Below are 11,824 nucleotides of genomic sequence, written 5' to 3'. Positions count from 1 at the left end.
GCTGTGAAACTGGGGTGGGGCGGGGGCAAAACAAGGGGGAGAGGAAGCCCCAGCTGAGGCAGAACAGGAGGGAACGAGCTTGGCCACAGCTCCCGGGCCCCAAAGGTACCAGCTGCTCCTCTTGCAGGAAGACGCTGGGCTCAACCTGTGAAACACCAGAGTCACGGAAGAGCCTCAAGCCAGGGCCAGCCCCCAGCCCTGCTCAACAGCCAGGACTGTGGGAAGGGGTACGGTGTGCGTAACACTCACTTCAAAGGGTCTGGAACTTGTCAGCCAGGTACTGCATGGCGGCTGCAACAGGGACAGGCATTAGCAGGCGCTCCAGACAGAGGGATATAGAAGCCCGGCCCCCTATCCCCCTGAGGAACCGCCTAGCCCTGCAACCTGAAACCCCCTCCAGACCCGATGCAAAGAGCTCTGGGCCTGACCACTCCCCACCACCCGAATTGAATGTGGAACCGGTTCCTAAAGGGAAACAAAGTGTGCCAGCAGCTCTCATGCTGTGGGCCGTGCCACAACCAGTCAGAACTCGTCACACACACAAACAAACAATCCAACAAGAACCTTAGAAGCCACACCAAGCAGCAGTTCAAGGGAAAAATCAACGAGGCCTCTCTAAAAGTCCTATCAGAAGGAGGTTCCCTAGCATTGGTCTGGTTGGCAAAGTGTGCATGCAGTCCAGACAGTACTTTGCTACTTGTACACACGCCCAGCTGGACATGCACAGCCGGCTCCAGGGCCAGGCCTGCTAGGTTCTCCTCCCCACAGGGATGTTGGTCCCTGCGAGGCCGAATGCACCTGCAGCCCACCCCCACCCCAGGTGCCCACCCGGGTTCTGCACTAAGACACCGCTCTCCGTCCCTGGTTCCTCATACCAAGTTGCTCCTTAAAGTCGTCTGTTTCTCTCTGTAGCACGAGACTCTAGGCCAGCAGACACAGGAGGAAGAGAAATGATTAATATACTCTGGCCTCCTCTCTCCTCCACCTTCTCCTCTTCCCCAGGCCCTCCAACACAGAGCCAGGTGGCTAGACTGGCAAGGGCTCCTCAGTGGAAAGGAGGTGGGTTCCCTCCGTGGGGTGCGTGATGGGGGCAGGGGAGGGGGGCCCCAAACATGTCAGTTGAACTTGAACCCAGATCCCACCCTCGAGTTTGGGCCTGCATTTCCAGGAGCCAGAGGAAGCATTACCCAAGGACAGCCCGGTGTTCCCAGGGTCTGCTGCTGTCTTTCTGGTCTTGGGGGATGGTCAAGTGGCTCCCGGTCACCTGAGAGGGAAAGGACACACAATCCAGCTTCCCAGGCTCCCAGTGAGGTGGAAAGGGCCAAGCGGGGTCTAACGTGAGGTGAGGCAGCACCACCCACCGCTGGCAACAAGCCGCCCCTGCTCTGCCCAGCAGCCCGAACCTTCTCCCTGGGCCTGCCTCCCCTGTTCCCCAGGGACAGCCATTTCGCCACTGTGGTCCCCAAAGACTGTGGCTCTGGATTCGACCCTCCCAGAGCTGCAGCCACAGCCAGCACGTGGGAGAGCAATGTGGGCAAACAGGACTTAACAGAAAAGGCTGTTCCCCTGCAAGTCTACACCCGGAGGAGCTGTTTGGGGCACTGCCACCGATTACCCCGGCCGCACAAACCCCACACAGAGGATGATGTGGCTCAAGGCCAGCCCTGCCAGCACCCCGTCTCCTGTGGGAGAAGCTGCCTGGGAGCAAGGCTGTGCCCCCAGCAGAGACAGAGCCAGAGGTTTCTGTCCTCAACCCCTCTCCCCTCCCCTCATATCAAACCCACGACACTCACCTGAGGGGACAGGCACCCTGGGCATGACTTCTCCCTGGTTCAGGGCCAAGGGCTCTGAGTTTCCTGGATCTTGTGGGCCTCTGGTATTGAGGTCGTCACTGCAGGCTTTTCCACAATGCATGCATGGAAAAGATGTGCCTGGCCTGTAAGTTGGCAGCTGAAACAAGAATTTCTCACCGATTAGGACTAAGGATGTGTGTGTGTGTTTCTGTGTGTGTGTGTGTGTGTGTGTGTGTGTGTGAGAGAGAGAGAGAGAGAGAGAGAGAGAGAGTGAGAGAGAGAGAGAGTGTGTGATTCGGGGCCGGGGTGAGGCAGGGAATTGGGAAGGGAATTGAAAGGCCAATCTCATTAGCACTTTCTCCCTCAGTCAGCCCCAGGCCAGCAGGCAGAGCTGATCTAGGGACAACACTGGGGCACTGAGAAAGCCCAGGCCTCCTGCAAGGAAGGTCTGGGGAACAGCTAGGAAGTAGGATTCAGAAAGCTGGTGAGTCTAAATACTGAGGCTTTTCGGGGAAACTTTGAAGGGATCCCCCGACGCAATTCAGCTACCAGCCCTCCCTTCCATCCCAGCCACAGTCTTGCAGAGGAGGCTGGAAACAGGCCAAGGGTGGAGAACCGGGCCCAGCACACCCGAAGTGCTACCTTAATGTTTGTCCCTAGTAAAAGGAGCCCGATCTGGCATCCTAATGACCCAGTGACCGAGGGGCACCCAATGACGACCCCTGAGGGATGGACGGAGGCAGCATGGGTGAAGACGTGTGTCCTGGGGGCGGTTGGAGCGGGGAGGGGGAGAAGAGTGGGGAGAGAGGAGGAGCATGGCCTACTTACTTGGCCCTTTGCGGCTGGGTCTCTCTTTGGGTCCTTATCTTCTCCCACCACCGCCTCAGACTCCCTTGCCCGCCTGGCCACGGATTTCTTCCCAGCGCCGGTGTGTTTGGAATGTTCGGTTCCCGAAGGGACCAAGGTATACCTCTTGGATCTCCCAAGCAGCGGAATACCAGAGATTGGGGGCAAGGTGGCCGGTTCCAGGGGAGTTGCCAAGATTCGCTCTCCCCCGGAAGGGAAGGTTCTCCCCAGGGCAAGTTTGGAGGCTCCCCCGAGGGATTTCTTCTCCTGGGCCCCCTTCTTCCTAGGAGTGACCCGCGGCAGGCCACCTGCAGCAGCAGCAGCAGCAGCTCCCGGGTAACTGGGCCTGCTGCCCCCCTTCCTCCAGAGCACGCTGCGCATTTTCCTAGGGGAAGACATGCCCTGCTCTCCCACGCCCTGCGTTTCCACAACCGAAGTGAGTCCTCGCGGAGCCAAGGACAGGGAAGAGCCTGGCACGTGAAGGAAATTCTCTCTGACTTGGAAAATCGAGTGTCTGGGAGTGTCCCCAAGAGCCTCGGGTCTGCTGGGCTCGGCCTGCCCTCCTCCTCTGGGGTAAGTGCTCACCGTCATCAGCTGTGTCTCACTGAGCTCATCTGAGGACTCGGGGTCAGACAGCAGCCAGGCCAGGTCTTCCTCGGGGAGCCGCTGGCGATCCGCAGCCACGTTCAACCTACACTTACGGCCTCTCTTATGGTTCCCCCAGGCCCGGCCCGCTTCGGGCCCCCCGAGGTGGAGAAGGCCGGCCGGAGCCGGCGGCGCTTCCCCACAGCTGTGGTCGGGTGCTCCTCGACCGCCGGGACCCGCCTCGAGGCCAGCCCACACGGCGGACACTTCGAAGGCGGCGCAGCTCTCCGGGGACGGGTGTCTGCGGACGCCCAGCACGTCCCGGGCGGCAAGCTGCTGCAGGATGGCCGCCGCAGACTCCTCGGCCAGTTCCATGAGGTCCCTCGTGTCGTCAGCCGGGGAGCCAGGACGGCCTTCGCGGCCGGGCAGCACCGGCCCTCCCGCTTCCAGCATCTCCCGCTCCGACTGGAAGCCCTCGGGGTCCGGGAAGCCGCCCCCGCCCTCGCCGCTCCGCGGCTCCCCGGGCTCGGGGCCTGGGTCGGGTCCCCGCGGGACTGCGGGACCGGTCGGGCTGACGCCGGCCCGCTCCCCGCCCTCTGGCCCGAAAACTGTTCCCCACACAGACACCTCTTCGGGGGAGCTCATGTCGCTAGCCTGGCGGCGCCGGAACCGGGGCGACGGTCGATGGCCCGAGTCGAGGTCGCGGTCACGGCGGGCGAGGCGGGCGGCGCTCAGAGGGCAACGGCAGCCACCTCAGGTGCCGCACGAGCTCGCCTCAAACGAAATGACGCGAGGCTTTCAGCGTGCCTCCCACGCCCGCGCCGCAGCCTCCTCATTGGTCCAGGGCCCGCCAACCAGTTTTGTGTGTGCTGCGAAGTAAGGTTCTAAGTTTGCATTTTTGCATGATATCCAGTTGTACCAGCACCACGTGTTGAAAAGACTATCCTTTCCCCATTGAATTGAAAATCATTGACCATAAATATAAGGAGAGTTCGTTAATTCTGAACTCTCAATTCTGTTCCATTGATCTATCTCTATGTCAGTACTACACTAACTTGATTATCTGTATTTTTATAGTAAGTTTTGAAATCAGAAAGTGGAAGTCTTCCAGGTTTGTTCTTTTTCAAAGTAGTTTTGGATATTCTGTTTTGTTTTGTTTTGTTTTGTTTTTCATTTCCATACGAATTTTTGGATCAGCCTGTGAATTTTTACAAAGAAAGCCTGCTGAAATTTCGATAGAGATTGAATTGAATCTATATATCAATTTGGGGAGAATTACCATATAAATATTGAGTCTTACAACCATGAACATGCAATGCCTTTCCATTTATTTAGATCATCTTTAATTTCTCTCAACAAACATCAATTTGTGTTTCTCAGTGCATAAGTATTACATTTGGTTTGTTAAATATAGGCCTAAGCATTTTATTCTTTTTGATGCTATTGTAACTAGAATTAAGTGTTCCTTAGTTTCATTTTTGGATTATTTGCTACATGTATATAGCAATAAAATTTGTTTTATGTATTAATCTTGTATTCTGTGATCTGCTGAACTTCTTTATTAGTTCTACCATTAGATCCATTTTTGTGGATTCCTTAGGATTTTCTGCATATGAAATCATGTCATCTGAGAATTAAAAATTTTCCTTTTTTATTTCCTATCTGGATGACTTTTAGTTCTTCTTCTTCCCTGTTTGAACTGGCTCGAACTTCCAGTGCAATAATGAATAAAAGTAGTGAGCATGTCTTTGTTGCTGACTTTAGGGGAGAAGTATGCAGTCTTTCACTACTAAATATGATGTTAGCTGTAGGTTTTTCATAGATATCCTTTATCATGCTGAAGAAATTTCTTTCTATTCCTAGTTTTTTATTGTTTTTATCATGAAAGGTGGTCGAATTTTGTCACATGCTCTTTCTGTGTCAGTTAATATGATAATGTTTCAGTGCTTTCTTCTTTTAAAATAGTGTATTACATAAATTGATTTTTAGATGTTAAACCAACCTTGTATTTCTAGAATAAATTCCACTTGGTTATGGTATATAATCCTTTTTATATGTTTCTGAATTCAGTTTGTTAATATTTTCTTGAGGGTTATTTCATCTGTATTCATGAGAAAGATTGGTATGCAATTTTCTTTATTTTGGATGTCTTTGTGTGTTTTGGGCATCAGGGTAATTGTGCTGGTCTCAGCCAATCGATAGTGATACTGTCAGCTAGAAATACCTGGAGGCACTCACCTGGACTCCAAGGCGAGCCCCCACAGATATTTCCCCTTTCAGAACCAATGTTGTGGTTGAACTAGCCCTTGTGGTTCTTATTATAATTGCAAGATGCACCTCAGCAATAACCTTCAGGAACCTTTGAAAGGACGAAGTTTATTACTCACAAGTCCTGGAGGGTACATGGCATGCCTTGGACCACACAGAAAGGTTGTGGGTGGAGAAAGACAGCTGGGACCTGGGGTTATGTTTTAATCGGGGTCAAGAGTGAGGGGCCTAGGGTTTCTCAGATTCACTCTTTATTGATGAATTCAAAACAGAATGGGAATTAAAGCACAAGAAGGGAAAAACAAGCAGCCAAAGGGTCAGTTATCTAAGTCAATCAGAGATCTCCAAAACAAAGGAAACTTCAGGGGTGTGGTGGCCTGGCTCTTTACCTAGTCGTGTAGCTGGCAATTTGTTCTTTTTGATATAGCTGTCTTTGAAGTGGTGCCTCAGCAATCAGAAGCTTAATGTCAGGCACTTGCATTACAATTAAAAAAAAAACTGTCAGAGGCTCACACTACAGTAATATTGGCCTGCTAGAGCTAATTTGAAAGTGTTCATTCCTCTTCTTTTTTCTGGAAGAATTTCTGGAGTGTTGCTATTATTTCCATCTGAAATGTTTGATAGCATTCAGCAGTGATGCCATCTGGACAGGAGCATCATTGTGGGAAGATTTTTAATTATTAATTTAATTGACTGTCTATTATTGAGTCTGTTTTGAAGTTTGTGTCTCTCTACAAATTTTTTCATTGCATATATGTGTCTAATTTGTTGGTATAAATTTTTTCATACTATTTTCTTATAATTTTTAAAATTCAATAGGCTCAATGGTGATGTCTCCCTTTTCAGTCTTGATTTTAGTGATTCCTTAGGAATCTCTTTTTTTTTTTCTTGGTCAGTCTGCCTAAGGTTTGTGATTTGTTATCTTTTTAAAAAAACCATCTTTTGGTTTCATTGTGTTGTCCAAAAAGATTAATCAATAGTCAATCTAAGAAAAATGGAAATTTTTATTTGAGCCAACCTGAGGACTATAACATGGGAGACAATCTTCAGAAAACTCTGAGGACTGTTCCACCCATTGGAGATAAAACCGTTATATAAGTTTTTGAGACAAAGTAGCATATTAATAGTTTACATAGTCCAACAAGGCGAGTAGTGGGTATTAATGGCCCATTACAGGATTGAGAAAGGAAAGTTATCTCTTAAGGAGTTACCTTGCTGGTTCCAGAAGGAAATTTCTTTTCTTTCCTTCTTTCTTTCTTTTTTTTTTTTTTTTTTCTTGGCATGTGGGCATTCCTGTATCTTTTAAGGGGATCTAGTTAATGTATAATGTGATACACAAATCACACTAAAGGGGAGGGGCTAGTGGCTCAAATGGGCAGAGAGAGAATTTTATGTTTACAATTTTTCTTGCCCTGCCTGAAAATAATTTTATTTCATTAATTCCACTTTTGATCATTAATCTTTCAATAGAAAGCATTAGGTGATCAAGTATTTGGTACCTAAATGCTAGGGTGGTTCTTCACCTGCCTTGGGTCCATCATGTCCCTCGATGCTGGGTCCTAATAGCCCGGTTCTTTCTTTCCTTTTAGGGGGTGGTACTAGTAAGATGTCTGGCAAGGAATAACGGTCAATTCCAAGTTGTCCAATAGGACTTGCACCAATTTTACCTTGCATGTGCATTGTGCATGTCCATTATTTTATAGAGAACTATAGATGTGATCAGTAGTTTCCAGTTGTTTAGATATCATTATCTTAGTAGGAGCAGGTGATACACAGTGCAAAAAACAAGAAACTAAAACTTTATAAGTCACACAAACTGTAATCAAAGTTGGCAATAGGAGGAACAATATCATTAGTAAAGATTTAAGCCAATATCCTCTTGAACCAAACCATTTTCCTAGCATTTCCCTTAAACTGGGAAGAGGATCATTCAGAGTGGGAATCTGATTTTTCAGATGCACCATAAGGGGGGGGGGGTTGCATTAGAAGACTCATCAGGTATAAAAACACAACATTCACTATGTATTATAGCATAAGCTCCCCCTTGGGAAGCTTTTAGAATATTGAGGGCTATGCAATTCTGTAGGACTGCTTTTCTCATCATGGAAATTTCTGAACTGAGCAAACAAATGGCTTGGTTACTATCATTTAAGGCTTGCTGGGTGAATTTTGTTAAAGCCTCTATATGAGTAATGATATCTTCTATTCCAAATGAAGGAATAAATATTGCAGCCAAATGATCATACCATTGGAAAACTGATTGAACCCAACATGCCCAAATTGAAAGCAGAATGACAGCATATGTTTTCAAGGCTACCTGTAGGTGACATTGAGTCTAAAGGAAACCAACTGTACACCTCCCTAACCAATCTGGGGAGATCCAAGGCCACAAATTTGTTCCATAAACCTATTGGGTCCTGTGAGGAGCTATTCCACCATTTTAACATCTAGTGAAAACCGTCTTTCAGACCTTGAAACATGCACCCAAAGGTTATCAAACATTAGATAGGATTCATTTGGGATTTAAAAACATTGACTAATGTGGATCTGATGCCATCATTCTGCAACTTGCAGTTTGAAGTCAGGAGGATGCTTTCGAAAGCTGTGAGAATGGCCTGATGCATTCCTTTGGACTGCCACGCTTTATGCTACTGGATGCTAAGCCACGTTGCATTCATCCATTTCCATACTGACGGGAATTTGGAGTGTTCCCAGTTTTTCCCATCACCAACACCCTTGTGCCTGTGTTCTTGTACACCACAGGTACCAGCGTGTCTCCGGAAGAAGTACCAGGCAGCGGACTTGCCGGAACATAGAGGAAATCGCTTTTATTTTTCCTTCCAGTTTTAAGATCTTGGGCTCAAAGCAAGGACTCTGGAGGCAGATTGATTGGTTTCAATCCTGCCGCTGATCCCCACGAGCCGAATGACCTTGGGCCAGTGGCTGAACCTCTCAGTGACTGTTTCCTCACCGGTAAGAGGCCAGTAATAGTTGGTACTATAGTTCTAGGCGTGTCACGCGGATGCATTACTATTTATGCCCAGCGCTTAGAAGAGTGCCAGGCACAGAGTCCGTGCTGGCGCTAAGTTGCTTTCAATGGATTCTGCCAGATTACCTCCCAAATGGATCTCTTGCACCACCGCCACAGGGCTTTGCTCCTAAACTCTCCCAACCTCGGAATGGTTAAGTTCTTTGAAGGTTGTCAACCTAGTGTGTGAAACCCGATTCGTGGTTTTAGTTCACATCTCCAGGATCAGCGGTGGGGAGCATCTTTTGGGGTGTAACTGGCCACTGTGATTTCCTCTTCTTTGAATTTGCCTGAGAGCGGGCGAAGGGCTGATGGAGCGAGGCCAACCCCAGTCTGTCCGCCAAACCCGCCTGCCCATAACGTTTGCTGAGCCACATTTGATGGAGCAGTTGAGACAGAGACCTTACAGAAGGAAAATACGATCCCTTTGCTCTCTGGCTGACGCCTGATTACTGACTGCGGGACTCTTGTGCCCATTCTCCTGTTGGGTCTTAAGGCTTGCGGTGGAAGGGAGGCTCGCAAATGCTTTCGGCGTGTGCTAGGCTTCCAGCGCCTCCATCTTGACGTTTCATCCTCACCATCCCTGGAGCCCGGCGCCCTCACTCCCCGACCCCCTGTGTAGATGGGAAACGGAGGCTCAGAGCTGTGACTCTAACCGGAAAGGGGAGGCGGGACAGGAGGAGACCGGCCGAGAGGCTTGACAGAGGGAGGCACTCCCACCATCCCCTTCACCAGCCCACTGCCCGGACCGCCCATGGGCTTGGGGGCAAATCAGAGGCCCTCGAACCCATTGGTTAGGCCTCGAGCCGGCAGGCGAACAAGGCGCCCGCTGGTTGGCCGGGCCCGGACCAATGAGGAGGCCGCGGCGCGGGCGTGGGAGGTGCGTTGAAAACCGCGCTTTGTTTCGTTTGAGGCGAGCTCGTGCGACGCCAGAGGTGGCTGCCGCTGCCCTCTGAGCGCCGCCCGCCTCGCCCGCCGTGACCGCGACCGCGACCGTGACTCGGGCCATCGACCGTCGCCCCGCTTCCGGCGCCGCCAGGGTAGCGACATGAGCTCCCCGGATAAGCTGTCTGTGTGGGGAACGCTTTTCGGCCCAGAGGGCGGGGAGCGGGCCGGCGTCAGCCCGACCGACCCCGCAGTCCCGCGGGGTCCCGACCCAGGCCCCGAGCCCAGGGAGCCGCGGAGCGGCGAGGGCGGGGGCGGCTTCCCGGACCCCGAGGGCTTCCAGTCGGAGCGGGAGATGCTGGAAGCGGGAGGGCCGGTGCTGTGGGGCAGCGAAGGCCGACCTGGCTCCCCGGCTGGCGACATGAGGGACATCCTGGGCCTGGCCGAGGAGTCTGCGGCGGGCATCCTGCGGCAGCTGGCCGACTGGGACGTGCTGGGCGTCCACAGACGCCCGTCCCCGGAGAGCTGCGCCGCCTTCGAAGTGTCCGCCGTGTGGGCCGGCCTCGAGGCGGGTCCCGGGGGTCGAGGAGCGCCCGCCCAGAGCTGTGGGGAAGCGCCGCCGGCTCCGGCCGGCCCTCTCCTCCTCGGTGGGCCCGAAGCGGGGCGGGCCTGGGGGAACCCTAAGAGAGGCCCTAAGCGTAGGTTGAACGTGGCTGCGGATCGCCAGCGGCTCCCCGAGGAAGGCCTGGCCTGGCTGCTGTCCGACCCCAAGTCCTCAGATGAGTTCAGTGAGACAGAGCTGATGACGTTGAGCAGTTACCCCAGAGGAGGAGGCCAGGCCGAGCCCAGCAGACCCAAGGATCCCGGGGACACTCCCAGACACTCGACTTTCCAAGACAGGGAGAATTTCCTTCACGTGCCAGGCTCTTCCCTGTCCTTGGCTCCTCGAGGATTAACTTCGGTTGTGGAAACACAGGGCATGGGAGAGCAGGGCATCTCTTCCCCTAAGAAAATGCCGGGCGTGCTCTGGGGGAAGGGGGGCAGCAGGCCCAGCTACCCGGCAGCTGCTGCTGCTGCTGCTGCAGGTGGCCTGCCGCGGGTCACTCCTAGGAAGAAGGGGGCCCAGGAGAAGAAATCACTCGGGGAAGCCTCCAAACTTGCCCTGGGGAGAACCTTCCCTTCCGGGGAGAGCGAATCTCGGCAACTCCCCTGGAACCGGCCACCTTGCCCCCAATCTCTGGTATCCCGCTGCTTGGGAGACCCAAGAGGCATACCTTGGTCCTTTCGGGAAATGAACAGTCCAAGCACACCGGTGCTGGGAAGAAATCCGTGGCCAGGCGGGCAAGGGAGTCTGAGGCGGTGGCGGGAGAAGATAAGGACCCAAAGAGAGATCCAGCCGCAAAGGGCCAAGTGAGTAGGCCATGCTTCTCCTCTCTCCCCACTCTTCGCCCCCCACCCCGCTCCAACCGCCCCCAGGACACACGTCTTCACCCATGCTGCCTCCGTCCATCCCTCAGGGGTCGTCATTAGGTGCCCCTCGGTCACTGGGTCATTAGGATGCCAGATCGGGCTCCTTTTACTAGGGACAAACATTAAGGTAGCACTTCGGGTGTGCTGGGCCCGGTTCTCCACCCTTGGCCTGTTTCCAGCCTCCTCTGCGAGACAGGCTGTGATGGAAGGGAGGGCTGGTAGCTGAATTGTGTCGGGGGATCCCTTAAAAATTTCCCCAAAAAGCCATAGTATTTAGACTCCCCAGCTTCGTGAATCCTACTTCCTAGCTGTTCCCCAGACCTTCCTTGCAGGGGGCCTGGGCTTTCTCAGTGCCCCAGTGTTGTCCCTAGATCAGCTGTGCCTGCTGGCCTGAGGCTGACTGAGGTAGAAAGTGCTAATGAGATCAGCCTTTCAATTCCCTTCCCAATTCCCTGCCTCACCCCGGCCCCGAATCACACAACTCTCTCTCTCTCTGTCTCTGTCTCTGTCTCTGTCTCTCTCTCTCTCTCTCTCTCTCTCACACACACACACACACACACACACACACACATCCTTAGTCCTAATCGGTGAGAAATTCTTGTTTCAGCTGCCAACTCACAGGCCAGGCACATCTTTTCCACGCATGCATGGTGGAAAAGCCTGCAGTGACCACCTCAACACCAGAGGCCCCCAAGATCCAGGAAACTCAGAGCCCTTGGCCCTGAACCAGGGAGAAGTCATGCCCAGGGTGTCTGTCCCCTCAGGTGAGTGTCGTGGGTTTGATATGAGGGGAGGGGAGAGGGGTTGAGGACAGAAACCTCTGGCTCTGTCTCTGCTGGGGGCACAGCCTTGCTCCCAGGCAGCTTCTCCCACAGGAGACGGGGTGCTGGCAGGGCTGGCCTTGAGCCACATCATCCTCTGTGTGGGGTTTGTGCGGCCGGGGTGATCG

General features: G+C 52.5%; 1 protein-coding gene and 1 pseudogene across 1 annotated transcript; one reads left to right on the top strand and one right to left on the bottom strand.

Annotated features, from left to right (window-relative positions):
* Positions 1–250: 250 nt before the first annotated feature.
* On the bottom strand, positions 251–3,869 carry LOC137756332 (uncharacterized protein CXorf49 homolog). The gene is made up of 5 exons (XM_068532629.1): positions 2,622–3,869; positions 1,794–1,950; positions 1,188–1,264; positions 876–921; positions 251–291 (listed from the first exon to the last, which is right to left on the bottom strand). The coding sequence occupies exons 1-5, from the start codon at positions 3,867–3,869 to the stop codon at positions 251–253; spliced, it is 1,569 nt and encodes a 522-aa protein (XP_068388730.1).
* A 5,699-nt stretch (positions 3,870–9,568) lies between these two features.
* The window catches only part of LOC137756331 (uncharacterized protein CXorf49 homolog), a 33,112-nt pseudogene continuing 30,856 nt past the window's right edge, over positions 9,569–11,824 (top strand).

Source organism: Eschrichtius robustus, chromosome X (assembly GCF_028021215.1).
Source record: "Eschrichtius robustus isolate mEscRob2 chromosome X, mEscRob2.pri, whole genome shotgun sequence".
Lineage (NCBI taxonomy): Eukaryota > Metazoa > Chordata > Mammalia > Artiodactyla > Eschrichtiidae > Eschrichtius > Eschrichtius robustus.
This window is presented reverse-complemented; position numbering and strand designations above follow the sequence as displayed.